The sequence below is a fragment of the Mercenaria mercenaria genome, chromosome 13 (assembly GCF_021730395.1).
Source record: "Mercenaria mercenaria strain notata chromosome 13, MADL_Memer_1, whole genome shotgun sequence".
NCBI lineage: Eukaryota > Metazoa > Mollusca > Bivalvia > Venerida > Veneridae > Mercenaria > Mercenaria mercenaria.
This window is the reverse complement of record NC_069373.1, coordinates 56,344,607-56,367,679: the sequence shown is the minus strand read 5'-3', so window position 1 is coordinate 56,367,679 and position 23,073 is coordinate 56,344,607. Positions and strand designations below refer to the sequence as shown.

At 34.0% G+C, this 23,073-nt stretch overlaps 1 protein-coding gene across 1 annotated transcript; it reads left to right on the top strand.

Annotated features, from left to right (window-relative positions):
• The first annotated feature begins 14,586 nt into the window (after positions 1-14,586).
• LOC128547948 (uncharacterized) lies at positions 14,587-17,861 on the top strand. The gene is made up of 2 exons (XM_053521903.1): positions 14,587-16,067; positions 16,642-17,861. The coding sequence occupies exons 1-2, from the start codon at positions 15,336-15,338 to the stop codon at positions 16,666-16,668; spliced, it is 759 nt and encodes a 252-aa protein (XP_053377878.1). The 5' UTR covers positions 14,587-15,335; the 3' UTR covers positions 16,669-17,861.
• Positions 17,862-23,073: the final 5,212 nt, after the last annotated feature.

Genomic DNA, 23,073 nt, shown 5'->3' with positions numbered 1-23,073 from the left:
TCGAATTGAAGAACAAATACACATATTTAACCAGGATATTGCAGGATCTTATATGTTCTTTAAGCCAACTAAATAAGCATTGTTCATTGGTTAGAATATTATTGACATAGGATTTTGTTAAAATATATTTTGATTTCGTCAAGAAAATAAAAAAAGAGAAGGAAATACAATAATAAACAGAAAATGTAAAACAAAGATAGACCTAGTAACATGTCACTAATCACATATGTGAAGAAAAGGACAGGGTGTTTACCTTACTTTAGAATAAATGTATAATAATGTTTATATTGAGCAAACATTAGGAGAAAATAACCGCCGACTGTCATTTTACAAATATGGATAGGTCAGAGTAACAAGTCAGGAGTGTGATATCAGCAATCTAGCATGTTATAAATATTCTGAATAATGAATCACAAACTGATACAAATTATCATACTTTGATTTTTTTTGTTATGTTTTTTTTCAGGACAAGGAAGCGTACGTACAGATAATATTAACATCTTAAATCCCCCTTTTCATGCATCAATCAATTTATGTTTGGTAAACACTTAAAGTTAGAAAACAATAAAGCCATTCAGTACATAAACACGTTTTCTTACCCTTTTATTCAACGATCTTCATATTAACTTTACTTATTTTTGTTAGGGTATCACTGACTTCAATAATGATTCTTCGGGTGTCGGTACAATGTACAAATTCGGAAATGAAGTCATCAGTTCCCCATCGTTGATTAATTTTGTGGGTTTGAATGTTTCTATTTTAATACTGGGCAGAATAAAGCAGTAACAGGATACCGAATGCTGAAAATGATAATTGAGCCGCGCCATGAGAAAACCAACATAGTGGCTTTGCGACCAGCATTGATTCAGACCAGCCTGCGCATACGCGCAGTCTGGTCAGGATCCATGCTGTTCGCTCTCAAAGCCTATTGCAATTAGAGAAACCATTAGCGAAAAGCATGGATCCTGACCAGACTGCGCGGATGCACAGGCTGGTCAGGATCCGTGCTGGTCGCAAAGCCACAATGTTGGTTTTCTCATGGATCGACTCATATCTTGAAATCCAATTGCAAAATCAAGCATTGAGTAAAATTCACATGCGTACACGAATTTAGATTTTTCATGTATTTATTTAATAGATATATTAATAAATGATCATTACTCAGGGGTTTTTAATGACAATTTTACAATGGTAATAAAATAACAATTACCAGATAAAAAAAAACAACAACTAATTTTCACAATGTGAGATACAATACAACATAATTTATGCCTTTACAAGATTGTAAATCCGAAAGTACGGACACATTTTTAGTCAATAGAATTACAAAAAAAAATCTATTTGTACGTTGACTTTAATTCATTGTATTATGATTATTCAATGTGCCCATGATATAAAATAGTATATTCCTGTTCGAGATAGCAAACCAGAAGTAAAAATATTTTATATATATTTTACGGTTACCGATTTTGATATACCCTACCGAATTACATGGAGGGTATATAACCATCATTAATAAATATTTAATATAAAATGCCCTTTCCATTCCGCATAACTTTTTCAGAAATTGACATTTTTTATCACTTAATATAGTATGTGAAGACAATTTTTTAACTCGTTGAAAATTGGAAATCAGACCTCAGCGTTGAAAATTAACTCGATACTCAAAGTTAAAAGAATACGAGTTTCTTCCATTGAAAGGTGCTTAGATTACGTTGAATAACATATTCGCGGATGCGCAGGCTGGTCTGGATCCATGCTGGTCGCAAACCCACTATGTTGGTTATCTCATGACGCGGCTCAATTATGATATATACGCTTGTTAAAGTTTCATACAACTTTTCAGTACAAAAGGATCATCACTTTCAAGCAGGTTACCTTCACAGTATTGCACAATCTGTAGGTTAGGGCACGCGTTTATGAAACACAACGTTAAATTAAGTGAAACACTTAAGTTTTACGATCCATTAAAGTTATCCCTCCCTGGAGTATTGAAACTATTGGCCAAATTCATACTTTTAAAATTGTTGCTGTTTTAAACAAAATGACAGCCATATTGCCAATAAAGTGTCACATGACTATATCCTTTACATGTGATTGCTTCTAATGATAGAACAATATGGAATTGAAATCCTGAAGTTGTCTAAAACGCCGCATGAATTAGTTTCAGATTGAAACAAATAACAAGGCTAGATGAAAACGAAATTCCAAATATATTGAAATTAAGCGACGAAGTGGTTAGTTCACTGCGGAGTTTTTTTACCAATAAATGTCCTCACAGCATGTAGAATGTACTATTATCATGTAATGTATACATCCTGGAAGATGGGGAATAACCGACCTGCCCTATCCACATGTCATTACTTCAGGACCATACCAGTTCATAGGACATCCAATGATATAACCTGATGTAAACTCGGCAGTCTGGTGATTGTCCATACTGAGACACAGCAAACCTATTGTACCATCACTGATATTATACCAATTACACTAACTAATTTAATAAGAAGTCCTCGACACACATTTGGACCCTATGTAAATATTGTGCTGGGCCAAAGACTATATTCACTAGCTTAGGATTTTCCTATATAGTTCGAAATAAATTTTTTAAAATAGTTCCTTTTAGACTAAAGTTGTATTGAAATTATGTACATTACCTAAAATATATATCTATAAAACAATACCTAGCTTGTTTTTCACTATATAGACAAAATACTATAATGGAACTGAAGAATATCAAAAAAAGGTCCGGAGATTATTCGCTCTTTACCACTGACTCACGTTAGTGTCACATTATCGGCTGCCTGCTCATAACTTTTAAAAGTAAGATGTAAAATGTATTTAAGTACTCTCCGTTTTTTAAAGAAATTGCTTAGTTTCTCTCTTTTTTCTGGTTTTCATATATAATGGAACTGAAGAATATCAAAAAAAGGTCTGGAGATTATTCGCTCTTCACCACTGACTCACGGTTGTGTCACATAGCGCTAAAAGTTCCTTATACACATTATCGGCTGCCTGCTCATAACCTTTAAAAGTAAGATGTAAAATGTATTTTAAGTACTCTCCGCTTTTTAAAGAAATTGCTTAGTTTCTCTCTTTTTTTCTGGTTTTCTGTCTACGTTTTACCGTAAGTTGAGCTGATTATCAATAATGACAGCGAATCAGGTGCTTTGACTGACGCACTGTCATCAGATCAACAGATAACACATCCCACGATTTAGATCAATTTGAACAGCCATTACGAAATATACTAACTGGATCGTGATAAACACGTTAAAGCTGAGAAAGAGCAATATCTCATTCAAAAGAATGCCAAAAAATCGGACAAGGTTATTGGCTTGATATTATTTAAGTATACTATGACCTGCGCAAAGATAACGACAAAACTTCAAAGAAAGCTTGAGATAAAATTAGAACCAGAAGACAACCCAGAAGTAAATATAACTGGTCTAGTTTAGGGACACTTATATCATGAAAACCAATTGATAAAATTATCTTTAATTTGACGTAGATCTACATAAATATGACACTAGATAAAATGATCAAATAGAATAAAAAAATTTCCTTCCCCCATTGAAATTCTTTTTAATGACATAAAAACAAGAATGACCATCCAACAGGTAGAGCCAAGTTCCATAAACGTAGCCTTCCTAAAGCGCAACCCACAGCACGCGGATGTATACAAGTCTAGCACATTTAGACTAACATACGCACACACATGCACAGACAAAGACAAAGCAAACATACAAGAAGAAAGTCTAATTGTTTATACCAAGCATCTACAGAGTTTGCGCCCCATTTATTGAGCACATTGTTTGACATAACTAAACTAAACAGATATGTGACTATGACCTAATCTTGAACAGTGTTGGCATTCGTTTCAAATACGAGGAAAAAGATACATATAAACAGTCGCAAAGTAACTTCCTGGGCAAAGTAAATATAAAATCATCATATAGTACGGATATCGCGGCATACCATCGACAGCAAACAACTTTCGTTTTGGGCTAATTACAATAGACTAGCTGGTTCTCAGCTTGCCAATTACTGCAAGGTACCAGCAATCTCTATGGCATTCTAAGGCTTCGGTCTTTTTCGTTGCTTTCAAACAAAAATCCAGTCGTAATACCAACCGGAGTAACATTCATGTAATGTATGAATACTCTAGGCTTTTTATGATAGGTTTGACACGATTTTTTCCCGGACGAATGGGAAGTGGGATGAACAAAGGCAAATCTAAGTTCCGGAAAAGATACTTTGTTATGTGGAAAGGACACACCTATCGAAGCAACCTAGTCCCGGCGGATTTTTAATAGTGCCCATCTTAGAGTCTTTCGTGTTTACCGTCAGACCCCGTCACAGCGTAGCATCAAACTGTATTTAGATTGAACACAAAGTATGCGATATGTCTTGAAATTGTTGGGTCACAACCACTTTGATAAAAATGTTTTCAACCAAACCACTGGAAAATTTCCATGACCCGGAATCTTTCGAAGCTAGTATATAGCATCCCAATAAAAAGTCAGTTCTGCTATGCAGACGCTAAAGTGTCTTCAGAGTACATGAAAATGATTCAGATACTCTCTTAGAACTTCAGGGCATAGTGGTTTCAGAGAATATTTTGATTACTCTACTTATTATTGAGGTTTTCTTTTGCTGAATCAGTTTTTCCTCCCACGTTGATCATTTATGCATGATATATCAATAATATTCCCACCAAGCAGGAACAACCAGCAAAAACAAATCACACCATTTTAATTTTGATATACTATTGATAAACTGAAACAAGAAAATTGTGTAACATTCCAACAGACATTGTGTGTGGGCGATTCGTTTTTATTGATATCTAAAGTAATTAAAGACCCCACCACAACCTAGCGACCTACTTTTTCCGCCCACAAGAACTGCGTGCAAATCATTCTGATAGTACTGGTATAATACAGCTATTCTACAAGATGACAGGTGGCCAGTTTATGCCCTCCATGAATTAGTGTTTTCACAACGTCACCTGCAATCTTATTCAGTCAAATCTCTGCAGCATAGAAAAGTAACTGAACTACACTGTAGAAACAAAGTGTGGTCTAAACATACTGCTACATTTATTTTATAATATCTTTAGGCATCAAACACATTGTCTTATATGTCCCTGTCAATTTGTAACTAGGTACTTGTTTTTCTCTTTTTTTCCTTGCAAACTGTGTATAATTACCATCATGGAAATACAAAAGAATACAGTTACAATGTATTTTATGGCTTAATTTTCAACGGGTTTATTCTTATAAAGAGCTACATGTTTGCTTAAAGACGCGCCAATTATAATAACCATAAGTCAAGTATTATAGAAAATATGGAAAAAGAGATGATATTGTTGTGCAGCTAATAATAACTTTGGTCTTTGATATAGTGGTTTACCGATCACGTTGCCTCCCTTCAACGCGACCGTGCTATTTTAAGTGAACATTACCGCATCATGCCCATGCAATTTTAGATGTACTTTACCTACAGTTCGTGTGATACAAGAATAGATATTTACTCTTTTCAGTCTAGGCAGGAAATTTAATCCTCTCCACAGACATACACACATATATATTTAGGGAGAGTGAGATAAATTCCGAACACGGAAATGTCAAAGAGAATCCATCTGAGTTTCATTTCTTATGTGACGTTACTGAAATAAAGTATTGATATTGTCAGCTGATTTTAGAAATTATAGGGCTTTAGAATCTCATTTTGAAGTAGTAAGAAAATAACTTTCCTAAATTAGCTAAAGGTTTACATAATATTTCACGCTTTAATCATGCAAATTTGTTGACCACTCGTTTAAAATCCGATCAACAAAAACAGGTAAGTCTGACAGAAAAGGCAGTGAAATGTACCAATTTGGTTCAGTATTGTAACAGCTTCATTTACATTCTTGTCCGCAGTCTGTGTATTTCATTATACTTCAAAGCGCTTGCCCTTCACCAATGTGGGTTCGTATCCTCGCTTGGAATGTAAAATCTCTTCAAGGGAGGAAGCCATCCAGCTGGCCTATGGAAGGAAGGTGGTTTTATCCAATACCCGTAATTAAAAAGGAAGAAATGAATGAGAATTAATTAACCCCGGGGAGGATGAAGATAAAGCGAGCTTGAAATTAAATTTTGTGTTTTCAGAACTTCATATTATTGTTACGAAATGGCTAGAGCCAACCCCACTGTATGCTGCTGATATGAAGTTTGCAAAATGTCTTTTAGTATTGTTTGGGCTTTATCAGGGAATACATTACTGCCGCTGCAACCCATTTACCACTGCAAAAATTGGTTTTAAAAGATCAGATTTAACCTGATTTTCACTTCGATAAGTTGGCGATAAAAATTTTAACTTATACAAAGACTGCTTGATTGTATGTATCACGTATTGGTTTGTCATCCCCGTGACGTTTTTACTTTTAGCAAATCAACAGAGATGCAGAAAAAGTACTACAATGTTCAAGTTTTTTTATTATGGGAATGTACTGATTACAAAACCGAAAAGACAAAAAGCCATCTTAATTGAAACTGAACAGAGCAGGATTTGGTTAACCATCAAACAAATATAGTGCCAAATAGTTTAAGTGTATTGGTGTTATATCAAAAGTAACATGAAGACGAATGATACTGAAATATGTCAAACTAAATATGAAATTTCATTTGATGAAAAAATAGTGTAATTGTTTAAATGCAGTGTCCAGTGTAATTTCAGGGGGAAAAACGAAGATGATGAACACTTTTTGCGCAAAGCTTTCATAATTTTTTTTTTTTTTTTTCTTTTTTTTTTGAAATCTATCAAAATATTATATTTAAGTTATGCTAGAAGAAAGGGAAGGGACTTTTTTGTGATGTTCAGTATTTTCATAGTATATAAACTTTGATACAAGCACTGCCTTGAAAATGTTTAAAAAGTACTACTTTTAATATGTGTGTTTCATTTTCTCACCATTAAACGCTAAACTAACAAGTCACTGGAACACATGATTTTTAAAGGAAATTCAATATGACCGTATATTTATTACCACTTGTAAATCTTATTAGAAGCTAATAAATACAATTTCCTTAATAACGATAAATTCCATTTTCCTTTTGAAACAGTTCTAAATGTGATTCATACCACTTACAAATCCTACACGACACGACACGACACGACACAGTAAGTCAGTGGCCAAAACTGTGATATTAGTGGCTTATTCGACCATAACCGTCGAATAATATTTTGAAGGCAGTGGATGCTTAAAGACATTCGGCAATTTCCGTACAGTTATGTATTCTTCATGACTGTGCTATTTCGGTACCATTCCACAATAACAGAAAATTGCTTTTTCAAAACACAGTATACCGATATTAATCACGGAAGTGACGCAAAAAATGATATCACATAATGGCGGATACGAACAGTTCGCACTTTTTTATTTATTCTTTTTTTTTTGTTGCTGTGTAGAGCATTTTTTCTTATTTTCATTACAATGTTTTTGCTGAAATCAAATGCCTGATCTACGTTTCACATTTAGGTAGTAGAAAATGATAAAACAAGGTAAAAATGAGCTACAATAAGGACAGCTGATTGTAAATTATGCCGCAGCAGGTATTTCTAAGAAAATATGACAGGTTAACATATGCTTCTGAAAATGCCATAAAAGCCTTAAATCTATTTGCATCAAGGTAAACCCTGAACTTTTTCATGCATTTAGGTTGCTGGTATCTCAAAAAAAACGTTTTCCATAAAAAGTTCAAAAACAAAATGCAATTGGTGAACAAATTCAAATAATTCAAACAATTTTTGTCTTCCTTTTCTTTTTCAGAAATGAACTGAAAACAAATCACAACTATGTTTTTCAAAATGAGGTAGAATTTTAGGAATTTTCATCCGGGTTTAAAGACACACCATACCAGAGTTTATAAGAAAGGTTTTGGGCGAAACATTTTTTTCCAATAAATTAAGAAAACCTGTCCTTTTTTGTAAAAACTTTAAAGTAAACCGACGGTCCCGTGGTTTTGCGATCCACACTTTAAAAAATCCCAAACTGGTATGAAATTTTATTTTTGTTTTTGGCCTGTTTGGGGGCCTTTTTAAAAGTTTTTTAGGCTGAAAAGCATGTTTGGGGTACCTTCCTCTTGAACAATGAATAATTTGTCCAATTAACCATTTTAAATTCCCATTTGAAAGGATATTCCACATTTTACAAGGGGCCAAAGGTTTTTAAATTTTTTTCATCACGTTTATTGTTTACCTTGTCTTGTTCGTGGTAACATTTTTAAAAACCCATATTCCCTTTTTTTTGAAATTTTAAAAGGGGTTTTAAACGTTCTCAAATATTTTTTGGTTTTTAGTTAATAACCAAATTTTTTGTTTTTAAATAGGGTTTTACAGTTTTTCCGATAAAGTTTCTTTTTGGGACCAAAAATTTTTGTAAAAAAAACAGGTTTTTACCAAAAAGTACAACTTTTGATTTCACTCCCTTTAATTAAGACCACGGTTTGGGGTCTATAACCCCTTTTCAAACATTACCCTTAAAAATATTTCAAGTTTATGCTTTCGAATCTGTTTAAACAAAAGTAATGCCAAATTTGATGCTAAATTTTAAAACGTTCTGCAAGTTGAAACAGACAACAAGTTTTTTGCGAAAAAGCAAACCTTAATTCAAGAATTTTAAAAATTGCTGAGAAAAGACAACGCTAAATTTCTATAATGAATTCGTCCATCTTTCAATTTGGAAAGTACCATTAACTGTAAAAAGGGGTGCTTACCAAAAAAAGAAATATTGACTGAATGGCGAACAGTGCAGATCATGATCAGACTGCGCGGATGCGCAGGCTGTTCATGATCTACACTGGTCGCAAAGGCAGAATCAGTCGTGTTTAGCACGATAAGGGCTAATGATAAATAATATACTTGGAAGCATAGAATGCAATCAATATAATAGCAGGCCCGGTTTGAGTCTTGAGTCTGTTCAAGAGAGGCAATGACATGTGCAATACCACTCACGCCCCTTAGCACCGGTTTAAGTGGAATTTTATTACCGTAAAAATTAATGTTTTCCATGATCCCAAAGGACAAGGAAATATAACAACACTGAAACGAAGTACGGTGAGACTTTTTACAGCCGCCACACGGAACTTAAAAACTGCTGTTGTGATAGTTAATAAAAAATGTAAAAAAATCCTTTGAAAGCATAGAACGTAACCAAGCAACATGATAGCAAACTCGGTTTGATCGAGTCTGTTCGTGAGAGATAATGAATTGTGTACCGCTCACGCCCCGCAGCCCCTGCTTTTTAGTAAACATGAAAGTACAGTGCAACCTCTGTAGAGCAACACCCTTTGGGAGATACAAATATTGACCGTTAGGTAGAGATTGTTGCTCTTGAGATGTAAATTTTATAGTATATTTCAGCTTAGGGACATTTTGATGATGTTGTTATAGAGAGGTTTTTGCTTAAGAGAAGGCCATTCTGGAGAGGTTGTACTGTACTCCATGTTCTCAAAGGGTATATTTTGTTCGATCAGTTTATCTTCACTGAAATACATATTCGCGTGGAGATTTAACTATATTTCTTAATATAATTTTGAAGTTGCTTGAAGGAGATAGTTTTCACATGTGTTAGATATATAGGAAAGAAGCTGATAGAAAATTCTGATGAAATATTCTAGCATAACTTTATGCTTATTATTAAGTAAATAGAAACCTATAACATAGGAGAAATATTATACTACATATAAAAAATAGGATTTCCGAAACGTTAGATTTTAAATATGGTTATAACTTGCTCTTTTAAGAAAATATAATGGGGAATTCTAATTCATTTTGATTTTAATCAATGTAATGGGGAATTATGATTTTATTTTGATTTTAATCAATATAATGGGGAATTCTGATTTATTTTTATTTTCTTTTCAATATAATTGGGAATAATGTTTTATTTTGATTGTTTCTTCTCACTTATGGTGAACATGTCACACTTGACTGAGCATGTAATGGATACAAGGGTAACATCAAAGGAATCCGATTTCCCGTTGGGCGCCGCCATCTTGGACTCATGCATCTTCATTACAAATAGCCTCTAGCCCAATATGCGTTTACTTTATTTCAAATTTTAGTGCAATACAACTACGTAAAGTAACAGAACCACAAGACACAATAATGAAGTTTAAATCATGTAACTCCTCAATTGAATATATCATAGTAAAGAATCGAGATTAATGAAATGAATATGCATCATCTAAAAAAAGGCTCCCGCCAAAAAAGAATTACGTGATGAAAGTGTCACTGGTCAAGTGATTTTTTTAGCTTCTAACATTTCAATATACAAGTTTCAGATTTGCAAGTGTTTTCTTTTGCGTACTTTTTTACCCTTCCGGATTTGTTTTTCGAATCGTAAATGCATGTATGCAATCGTAAATGCATGTATGCAATTTCTTTGTGTTAAGTGTGCAGGTACTCACTGGTGTAGTTGCGTGACTGCGATGAAAACATCCGGAATTGAAATACAGACTGCAAGACAAATGCTTCCAAATAGCATAAAATGTACTGCACTTGCTTATAATAAAAAACAACTTTGGATTATGATAAAACCGTTAATACTTAGAATAGTTCTTAAATAGTTAAGTTTGCACCAAAAATGACAGAATATATTTTTTCTCATTGCATCATTAAACATTTGTAACATTATGCTAAAACAATATCCCTTAAAAAGAATATTTTATTTGCGCTGGAAGGAACCTTTTGGTAAGCTAAATCTTGTTTTATTCAATATAATGGAAAATTCTGATTTATTTTGATTTTTTTTTTCAATATAAATTAATAATAATGGAGAATTATGATTTTATTTTCAGTTTGTTCAAAGGCATTGGCAACAGAAAAGAATAACTATTAATGTTACGACTAATTACCTTCGCATACGTTTTCAACACCTGTCGAAATAGAAACTTTTTAAGGTTTGATTTTTCGTAATATATTCTATAATATTCCAGTTTTGACTGTTTTATATTTGTCGCCTGTAGTCATTATTTTTTCCATGATTACTGATTTTTAATGAAGACGAACTATCAATTCCCAGTCGGTTGTTAGCCTCACCGTAAGGCTGATAATCCATTCCCGACTGTTGTTGAGTCTCGCCGTTATGCTCAAAATCCATTCAAGTTGGTTGTTGAGCCTCGCCGTTATTCTCACAATCCATTCGCATTGGTTGTTGAGCCGAGCCGAGCCGTTATGCTCACAATCCATTCATGTTGGTTGTTGAGCCTCGCTGTTATGCTCACAATCCAGTTGGTTGTTGAACCTTGCCATAATGCTGACATTCCATTATCGTTGGTTATTGAGCCTCGCCGTTAGGCCGACAATTCATTCCCGTTGATTGTTGAATCTCGCCGTTCGGCCGATAATCCATAACTGCCGGTTGTCGAGTCTCGTTATTAGACCGACAATCCATTCCCGTTAGTTGCTGGGCCTCGTCATAAGGCCGACAATCCATTTCCTCTGGTTGTTGAATCTCGCCGTTCGGTCGATAACCCATTACCGTCGATTGCTGTGCCTCGCCATTAAGCCGACAATCAATTCCCGTTGGTTGTTTGGCCTCGCCGTTAGGCCAATTAATCCATTCCCGTTAGTAGGTATGCCTCACCGTTAGACTGACAATCCATTCCTGTTGGTGTTTGAGCCTCGCCAATAGGCCGACAAACCATTCCCGCTGGTTGTTGAACCTCGCTGTTAAGCCGAAAATCCATTCCCGTTAATTGTTGAGCCTCATCATTAAAGGGGCGGAAGACCGGTTATTCTACAATAGTGCGCCTCAACTGGCTAGCTTATTGAGTGGTGCTTGAATCTATCAATATATTTATTATTTTCTTTCACGACGTTTTTTTTTTTTTTGTTTCTTTTTTGTTTAACGTGTTTGCTTTTACGATATATAAAATCAATCACGTGTTTTGAACCCAGATAAATTAGCAGATAAAGACAAAAGAATCACACAGTTTGAATAAAAATCGCCTGATTGCAAAAAAAAACAAAAACCCATAAAATCTGAGAACTTTCAGAAAGACCGATTTGTCATTGATAGTTAACCGTACATTGACCTGTAATTGAGATAAAAATAAGCGTCTCATTCCGTAATGAACCCACTAGAACTAAATATAACTGTTCTAGTTTACTATGAACTCGTGATGGTGGAATCTACTGATAAAAATACATGAATCAGACCTTGCTGAAATTTTAATAATCTTGAATGATAAATAGAGAAAACACTTATTAACAAAATAATTAAATATTATGCCCATGACCACTTTCAGCCGTATTGATGACTGTAATAACCAGTATTAATACTCGTTGCCCGGATGTCAAGATTATTTTACGTTGATAATTTACCAAATGATCGATCTGAAATATTTCATTTGCAACTTATCAAACTTGAAAACATAATGTCCGAGTGAAAAAGTCATTAAATATTTACTTCCAAATCAAGTCTGAGTCACCAATTTACATTGGCTAATCGAAATTTACGGCTGATTCGAGTGTTTAAAAGAGGTATCGTTATATTGACCCTATGGCGTAACAGGGAGTTGTTTGCAACATGACTCTCTGATTCAAGAAAGGCTTAATTAGAACATACAAGGATCTTCCATATGTTTCTGTGATATAATTCAACATTAATTCATTTCCAGTAAATAAAGAGACTTAGGGTTTAGTAATTATTACTTTTGTTTATAAAGGAAATGAAATTATCAAAATACAGAAAAAAGGGTAATAGAGCTACATATGTAGTATGCAGCAAAACTCTGTAGGTGTCCTTAACCATTACCTTGTTCAATTTCTAAAATGGACTGGTCCATCATTCAATGAGGGCAGTACCATTTATTTTTCGAAGGGGTGTTCACTGAAAATTTATTGACTGAATAGCGAACGGTGCAGACCATGATCAGCTTGCACGGATCAGCCTGCACTAGTGCAGGCTGGTCTTGGTCTGCACTGGTTGCAAAGGCAGAATCACTTGCCGCAAGGCTAAAGGTTAAACAAATTTTTATTACAAATACCCTGTACGTTTGGTTTGGATGCTTCATAATGTTGGTAATTACCTATTAATTGATAACTGTTAATGTCAGGTTGTTTATATAGTTGCATGGCCATTTTTCAGAAATTATGGAGTATTAGATCTTTGATATTTTTATTTTTGCGCATGCGTAAAAAATGGTGGACGTGATTTTTAATCTGGATAATTTTAGGAGTGAAATAACGGATTTATATGGATATATACAGTCAGTTTTGGTGTAAAATGTGCACTTATGGATTGATTAACTCTGTGATATGTTTCTAGAAACTAAATGGGTAAAAATAAATCAGATAAGTCCAGTACGGGACGCTCAACATCACAAAAAAGGACCAAATCTGAGGCTTCTCCAAATTTGGTGAGCGAAATTCAGGTAGAAAAAAGATTTGCCATGAGCGATATATCTCCGAGTCAGGGATTTTCGTCACCCAATTGTGTTCAAAGATCACAGGTATACTATAATCCGCCCAATATGTCTAGTCAATACACACTGTTGCAGAACTCTAATATGAATAATATGAACAATATGAATTCAAATCAGTGCTACCAGACTCCACAGAAATATATGGGTCCACAAATACCTCAAAATACACAGGCACAGATAACGCAACAAGGGCCGCAATTACCGCAGCCGCCAAGTTATAACCAAATGGTTTTAGATAAACTTGAAATAATGGATAAAAGGTTATCAAAATTAGACACAATAGAAGAACAGGTGATGAGAATTAATGAGAGAATTGCAGGGCTTGATATTCGTATATTGGAACTTGAATCAAAGTCGCATGATCAAGGAAGAAAAATGATTGACATTGAGGCCAGTAGAAATTTTGACTCGCAGTTTTGTGAGGAGCTAGGAAATAGACAGAAAGAGATTGACAAAGTTATATTAAATGAAAGAAAACAGAGAGAGAAAATTTCGCTCGACTATGAGCAGTTGAAACAGGATAATGAAAGATTAACAGAAGAGGTAATAGATCTTCAAGCCAGGTCAATGCGTGATAACTTACTGTTTTTCGGAATTAAAGAAGAAGTGTCTCCTGAGGCTCGCAAAAATGAGAACTGTGTAAATGCAATACAAGAATTCTGTAATAACACGCTAGGTTTGGAAAATACATATGGAATAAAAATCGATCGCGCTCATCGTATCGGAAAATTCTCGTCGGAGAAAACTAGGCCCGTAGTTGCCAAATTTCACAACTTTACAGACAAAATAATGATAAGAAACGCTGCATCAGAAAAGCTCAAAAACACCGAATATCGCGTTAGTGACCAGTACCCTAAAGCTATACAAGAGAGACGCCGCAAATTAGTACCGGAACTCATTAAGGCTAGGCGGGATGGCATGGACGCTATACTGTCATATGACAAGATCATTATCAAGGGCAGAGGACTCAATCAGCAACGCACCGGAAGTGACGGTACATTTGCAGAGCGCGCCGGAAACGGGGCTGCAGTCATGGATACAGAAATCGCATCCGGTACAGTGAATGGTGACGGATAGGCTGAAAATGAACAGTCCATTTCTTTTCTGCAGTGGAATGTACAAGGTTTAGCGAACAAATTAAATGACAATGATTTTTTGCAATTTATTTCTAAGTTCGAAATATTAATTTTCACGGAAACCTGGCACTCAAAAGTTACTAACATTGAAATTAAAGGTTTTGAGTATTTCAGTTGTCCACGACCGAGAACAAATAGAAAGGCGAAACGTTGTAGTGGTGGAGTCATAGTATATTATAAGGAATCACTGATCGGTAAAGTTGAATTAGTCAAGATTAATAATAACGGTATTTTGTGGTTTAGGTTGAATTGTGTGCAATCTAATAGTGACAAAGTAATTTATTTCGGTGTTGCGTACATTCCGCCGGAGGACTCGTCTGTATATAAAACTCCACAATCGTGTCTGTTTGAATATGACTTCTTTGAATGTTTGAGTGAAGATATTTTACAATATAGTTCCCAAGGGGAAATCTTTCTTGCTGGGGACTTGAACTGTCGAACAGCAGAATTAAAGGATTATGTTGAAAACTTACGGTTAGACAGATTTGTAAACATACCGCTAAATAATGACATTGATATACCCGTTAGAAATTCACAAGATAAAGGTATTAACTCTTTTGGGCACAGATTGATTGCATTGTGTAAAGAACACGATCTGCTTATTGTAAATGGGCGTCTGGAGCCGGGAAAATGTACTTACTATTGTCTAAATAATAAGAGATACGGGGCTAGTCTAGTCGATTATTTATTAACAAATATAAGAAATTTTGAATATATTTCTGATATGACAACTATGGAATTGACGGAATACTCTGATCATTGTCCAATAGCATATAATATCATGTGTCAGAAAACAGCTTTCTCGAATAGCAGGGAACATATTAAATTTGATAAGATATATTGGGATTCTGGAAGGTCTATGGATTTATTAGCATCACTGGAAGAAAATCGAGAGGTTTTTGATCGATTAACGAATAATATTGTGAATGATAATGAAAATATTGATTCGAATATAGAAAGGTTATCTGAAACTATTTATCAAAACTGTTTTAAGATTTTTGGTAAGTCTGTAAATTATAAACCAAACAAAATTAAAAAAAGAAATGAGTGGTTTAATGATGATTGCAGACGGGCTAAAAATTTATTTTTAGATAACAAAAGGAAAGTAAAGAGGTGTGGAAATTCTGAAAATATTGTCGAATTTCTGCAGAGTCGTAAATATTATTGTGATGTAAAACGTAAAGCCAAGTACAACTTTTTTGCAAAGGAAAAGCGCAACATTTCTGAACTTAGTCGCAAATCACCGAAAATGTTTTGGAAAAAGATAAACAAGTATAGAAATTCAAGTAAAACAAGTAATCCCGATGTTGAAGTTTCATTATTTAGAAATCATTTTTCTAAAATTCTAAATACACCTGTTGAAAGTAGTTTTATTTCAGATAATGTACAAATAATAAACGAAAGGGATCGATCTGTTGATATTGATTGTTTAGATAAGCCTTTTGACGTACAAGAAGTAAGCAAAACCATATCTTCTTTAAGTAGGAATAAATCTCCAGGATGTGATCTTGTTGTTGCAGATTTTTTTATAGATGCCAAACAATTTATAACACCATATTTGGTTAAAATTTTTAATAAAATTTATCATGATGGAGTATATCCCATATCATGGACAAAAGGAATAATTGTCCCACTACATAAGAAGGGGGATAAATCTGATCCTTCTAATTACAGAGGAATATCACTGATAAGTACTATGGCTAAGATTTTTTCTTTGTTATTAAGAAACAGATTGAATAAATGGTGTGAACACCAAAATGCTTTTACTGATGTGCAATTTGGTTTTCGAAATAACAGAAGTACTTCTGATTGTGTTTTTATTCTTCATAGTATTATACAAAAGATTATTTCTATGAATAGATCGTTGTACTGTGCTTTTATAGATTATGAAAAGGCGTTCGATACAGTTAATAGGAATGCCCTATGGTTTAAATTATTTGAAATAGGTATCAGTAGTAAAATGGTTAGAATGCTTCAGTCAATATACAAACATGTATCAGCTTGTGTTAAGGTTTTTTCAAATGTTTCAGATTTTTTCGAGGTTTCGCTTGGCTTAAAACAAGGGGAACCACTCTCGCCAATACTTTTTATACTCTTCGTAAATGACGTCACAGCAAACCTTGATTTTAACTCATTAACAGAGTACGACTTGCAACAGCTTTCTATTTATTTGTTGATGTTTGCAGACGATATGGTACTATTTACTACCGACCAGAAGAGTCTCCAGGCACAGCTAGATAGCTTGTATATTTACTCTGTTAAATGGGGGCTTAAGATAAATATTGATAAAACGAAAATATGTATTTTTAGAAAAAGAAAACAGAATATTGATTTTCAATGGTACATTAATGATACACCAGTGGAAACTGTGAACTCTTTTTGCTATCTTGGTGTGAAATTTAATTGTAATGGAGCTTTATCTGAAGCTATTAAGGCACTGTCTGATCAAGCACTTAAAGCTGTTAATGGTCTATATTCACTATTTTCTAGGTTAAAATTTGATGTTAAGACTAAATTGACACTCTTTGATCGTATGGTTGAACCAATTTTATTATATTGTGCTGAAGTATGGGGCGTATACGATACAAGTTGCTTAGATAGAATTCATATGAAATTTTGTAAAAGGATACCCGGTGTAAAAATGCAAACCCCAAATATGGCAGTGTTGGGGGAACTTGGAAGGTATCCTCTCTCAGTACTGTGTAAAGAGAGAGTTCTAAAATATTGGTTAAAGCTTGTAAATAATCCAGATTCTATCATGACTGATATTTTTAGAGACCAATGTAACAATGTCAATTCTCCCCGATGTACAAACTGGCCCAAATATGTTAAAACTCTTTTAGAACAATTAGGATATGGATATTTATGGAACCATATAGCGCCAAATATTAACTATTTTCCAATGCTACAAAAACGGTTAAGAGACCAGTTTATACAGGAATGGCATGGTAGTATTACAAACATGCCAAAACTAGAATATTATTCAAGATTTAAAATGCTGTTTATGTTTGAACCATATCTCACAAATGTTGATAATGATTACTTAAGAAAATTACTCAGTTGTTTTAGAATGTCTTCACATTGCTTAGCTATTGAAACTGGAAGGTATAGTGGTATAGCTAGGGATCAAAGAATATGTCAAAATTGTAATTTAAATGTTATAGAATCTGAGTATCATGTGTTATTGACTTGTCCTAAATATAAAAACTTACGTTCAAAATATTTGCCAAAAACATCGTGGCCAAATCTGAAAATGGTTGACAATTTGTTGTCATCTGCTAAGAAAAAGGTCCAATGGAATATATGTAAATATTTGAAGGAAATTTATTTGTTAAGGGTTTGAAATCTTGATTACAAATTATTTATACGCATGATTTGAAAGAACTGTATACTGTTCATTAGCCAAAGGCATATATATGTCGATTATGCTAATAAATGTTGTTGTTTTTGTTGTTGTTGTTGTTGATATTTTTACAAATATATGATAATTGCATCGTCAATAAAATGTTGTGTAACTATATTATCAAATTCCAGAAAATCTAAAATGTTTGTATGAAGCTTGATATTTAGCTTGCTAATCAAAATTGTAAGTTAGCAGTGGCCCCTGTAGAAGAATGTATTCAAGTAGTTTTGATGTTTTTGAGTAACGTGTTGCCGGTGCTAAAAGTAAAATAAAATATCTTGCATCGATAGTATCTAAATACTACATTTTCATGCCCCCACACATTTATGTGGATGGCATATAGCGTTGTTGCTCTCCGTACGTACGTACGCCCGTACGTCCACAGATGAGCAACTTTGATGTGCAAATGAACATAAAGGAAGGATTTTTTCTGTGACTATTTTTACCTCAGTTATGCCACTTTGATAGAATATAGAGAAAAATGTTGTGTGTCCATCTCCGAAAACACTGTTGAAAGGATATGTTTGAAAGTTTCGTAGCTGAGGGACCTTCATGTGAAGATGACCATTAATGATAAACTTTTTTTCTGTGCGTATTTTTTCTAGAATTATGGCACTTTCTTAATAAATACTTTGCTATTTAGAGGATGGCGCCGTATGTGAGGGCATCCTTATCCTATGAACACAATTCTAGTTAACAACCAAAATATCTCATATAGGTATTGATTTTATTTATACATAAAAACCCCAATCAGGGGTAATATAAATTACTCTTTTTAAATTATGAAATTAACTTTCATGTCTTCAGTTTCTTTAATTGTATTGACTGCTGTGAATATATATCTAACACAAATATTTCTTTTTGTGGGAAGGGTGTACTGTCTATTCAATTAAAATACAATAATCTAGGTAATGTACGTATTCATTTGATCAAAAGATACTATCATTTCGGTAGGTTCTCAACAGTTTCCTGATGGAATAAACGTACTTCAAAGTAATTATGTCTCTCCCCACTCCCCCCTCTGGGGGAGACATGTTGTTGTTGCCCTGTCCGTCCGTCACACTTCATTTCCGACCTATAACTGGAGAATCATTTGACCTAGAATCTTCAAACTTCATAGGATATAGTAGGGCTCTATAGAGCAGACCACCTCTATTGTATTTGGGGGTCACTCCACCATAGGTCAAGGTCACAGGGGTCTGAACTTAGAAAACCATTTCCGATCAATAACTCGAAAAACACTTGAGCTAGAATGTTGAAACTTCGTAGGATGATTGGACATGCAGAGTTGACTTATATCCTATTGATTTTGAAGTCACTCTGTTGAAGTTCAAGGTCACAAGGGCCTGAACACAGAAAACCATTTCCGATCAATAATTTAAGAACCACCTGACCCAGAATGTTGAAATTCCATAGGGTGATTGGATATGCGGAGTAGATGACGTCTGCTGATGTATGGGCCATTTGATCAAAGATCAAGGTCACTGAGGGCAGAATATGAAAACTAATTTCCTGTCGGTAACTTGAGAACCATTTGACCTAGAACCTTCAAACTTCACAGGGTCAGAGGATTTACAGAGTAAATGACACCTATTGTTTTTTGGTTACTCCATCAAAGGTCAAGGTCACAGGAGTCATCTCTCAGTCATGCTTTCTTTTTATCAGTAACTGTAGAACCATTTGACCTAGAACCTTAAAATTTCATACGGTGATAGGGCTTACAGAGTAAATGACCAGTACTAGATCAAAGGTCAAGGTCACAGGGGCCTGAACATGGAAAACCGTTTCTGACCAATAACTTGAGAACCACCCGACCCAGAATGTTGAAACTTCATACTTTGATTGAACGTGTAGAGTAGATGACCCTAATTAATTTTTAGGTCACTTGATCAAAGGTCAAGATCAAAAGGACCAGAACATGGAAAACGGTTTCCGATCAATAAATTGAGAACCATTCAATCTAGAATCTTAAAACTTCATAGGTTGATAGCACTTACAGAATAGATGACCCTTATTGGTTTTGGGATCACTTGAGCTAAGGTCAAGGTCACAGAGGTATGAACATGGAAAATGGTTTCCTATCAATTATTGGAGAATCACTTGACTCAGAATGTTGAAACTTTATAGGGTGATTGGACATGCAAAGAAGATGACCCTTATTGATTTTTGGGATCACTCGATCAAAGATCAAGGTCACAAGGGCATGAACATGGAAAACGGTTTCCGATCAATAACTTATGAACCACTTGACCCAGAATGTTGAAACTTCATAGGATGATTGGAATGCCAAGTAGCTGACCCCTTTTGCAGCCAACCATCTATGACTATGCATTTGGGGAGACATGCGCTTTTCTATAAAATCATCTTCTAGTTATAAATGTGTTGTTTTATAGTCATTTCTTGGAAAATTATCTGAATTTGATTATTTCGAATATTGATGTAATTTGATTTGACTTATCTTTCTACTTTCTAAACAAACTATATTCTGTAATTGTAAGGTCAACAACTGTATCTCGTCCTCAGAATTGTAAAACTGAAGAAGTTCTTTAGATCGAATTCTAAATTTTGCAGTAATCAAGGTATATTGACATAGTAAGTAAAATTACACTACTTGTGCACAATGCTTTGATATTAAACATGGACATCAAACAAATATATTTAAGTAATTTATAATTCGATTTTAAATACTTAAAGTATTAGCTTAACTTCTAGCATCATTTCAGAGTCAATCCTGTCTGTAAAGTCTACCTTTAGGAAATTAAAACTGTTGTCTTTTTTCTGTTAGCAAGTGATCTATGGGCACAAATAAATTTGCACTATTCAGTCTTAGCATTGATGGTTAATACAGGTCAACAGTATTGGTCTTTAAACGGGGATTGTCTTTGCCAGAGGTTTTATTGTATATACATTACATTACTAAAACACCTGAAAACCATCCTTTGTTACAAATGTTAATTATACTTGACCAATTAACTGCCAACGTGTGTGTATATCTATTTTTCATCATACAAATGTTTAGTATTCAGTATATCATGTATATACACCTAAAAGTTTTAAGTTAAAACAATATAATAACCGTGAAAAACTACGAATTATAAAAAAAAATACAAAAAAATATGGCAGATGGATTAATCATAGTGAGGTACTGCTGTGTTATAGTTAGTATATATTACTTGCCGGTTTCTAAGCATTTTTGAAGAATTACGGTCGCTTTTCTTCTCTGAGTCATATAAGGTGATTTCTGGCATGTTATGTTCTTGATATAAGTTATGAATATATAATTTATTTCTGCTAGAGATGACATATAAGTTGAATCCAATCCACATTCCATCATGAGCGGATTTTAAATCTATAGTATAATCAAATGAAACATGGTTTTAAGTTAAGAATAGTTAAATACCTACATCACAATAGCAAAAAAAGAAAACCTTCTTATTATGTAATGAATGATACAATTCTCACCCTTTGACATTTGTCACCCAACATGAAACCGTGACGGCATTATGGAACTGACAAGTAAACAAGATAATTACTTAGCAGGTAATTAATATATGTTTGCTTCACGTATTTTTCGGCGACGCCGTCTAAATTCGTTTTCGTACCTATGCCACGTGACTTCAGTTTGCAAATCAAACTACTTGATAAAGCATTAAAGATAATTTATCAAAATGGAAGATTTATGCAACACTCTGCCTGATTGACGAGTGACGAGAGCGTCAATTTCTTTCACTCTGTTGATTGTGCTACGCTGAGTGAAATGTAGACAAAGCGTTTATCCTAAACGACGCTGTTCACAGTTTTAAAGCTAACTTTGGCTCAGTATATTTAGCAAGAATATTGATATATCTCAAAATGATAAGTAAGTTTAATAAATATGATAAAAACCTGTTCAAATACCAACATATATCAAACTAAAGAAAGAGCTGAATACGGTCTGCGTATCACATGAATAAGGGTGTGATAAGAGTCTTATGTAGAGAAGTGCTTTTTAAAAGATTTTCCTTGTTAAAATTGTCATCTGTATATGAAAAGGTTTCTTGCTTTTGTGACTTATTCAGATTGCATATTAAAATGAGTACTTGTTTGCTTTGATATATTTGTTATAAATTATTTAACTGATTTATTATATATGAATATTTTTCTTTAGTATGGTATGCAAATATTGAACTCAGTTGAAATCTGTTTCATTATATATATGCTATATAATGACTGAATCTCATTACACTGAAATGAAGGTATGCTGTATACAGTTTATCTATGTGATATGACTACGGTCAAACTTTGCTTATGAAACAGAAATATTGAAATAATTACAATGGTATGTTTTGCTTGACCTTCACTTTTTTATAGGTGTGACGTCATTGTCCAAAGATTCATGAATAGCGAATATGCATTTGTTAAAGCGGGATCAGTTGGCCTATTTTAGAAATAAATAAAAATAATAAATAAAAAAATCCCTTAATTGATTTTTTCTCATGTATTCTAATCAAATTTGATTTGTAGCATCTTTATTAGGCCCGCAGCCAACTTTGTTCAGCTGGGACATTTGACCCCTTTTAGGGGCTGCTAGAGCTAAAACTAGAAATGCCTTTATACAGCGTCTCATGAACAGCTTGGTGGATCTTTGTCATACTTGGTCTGGAGCATCATTATAAGGTCCTCTTCCAAATTTATTTATATAGGAACTTGGGCCCTATTAGGGACCACTATAGCTAAAAGTAGATATGCCTTTCTTCGCATTAACCACTAATATGTAATGGATTTTTATCAAACTCGATGTGTAACAATATCGTAAGGTCTCCTGCTATTTTGTTACAAATGGGGATAGGGACCAATTTAGCTAAAAATATAAACACGTTTAATGACCTCTCCTCATGAACCGCTCCATGAATCTTCATCAAACTACTGCTGTAATTATTCGTCTAAGGATAAACGAAACAAAATTGCAACCCTACGAAACCTTTGCGAAAAATGAAAAGAGAACCATTTAAATTGTTAAAGTGCGGTGTTTAGTTTTGCAATTTGAAAAATGTTAGATGAAAGATGAATGTTAGATGAA

What these genes read in the sequence shown, in the direction of transcription:
- LOC128547948 (XM_053521903.1), top strand. Translation starts at nt 15,336, where the DNA reads ATGACAACTATGGAATTGACGGAATACTCTGATCATTGTCCAATAGCA. An exon ending in AGCCTTTTGACGTACAAGAA is followed by an intron (nt 16,068 to 16,641) that starts GTAAGCAAAACC and finishes CAAATGTTTCAG; the next exon opens with ATTTTTTCGAGGTTTCGCTT.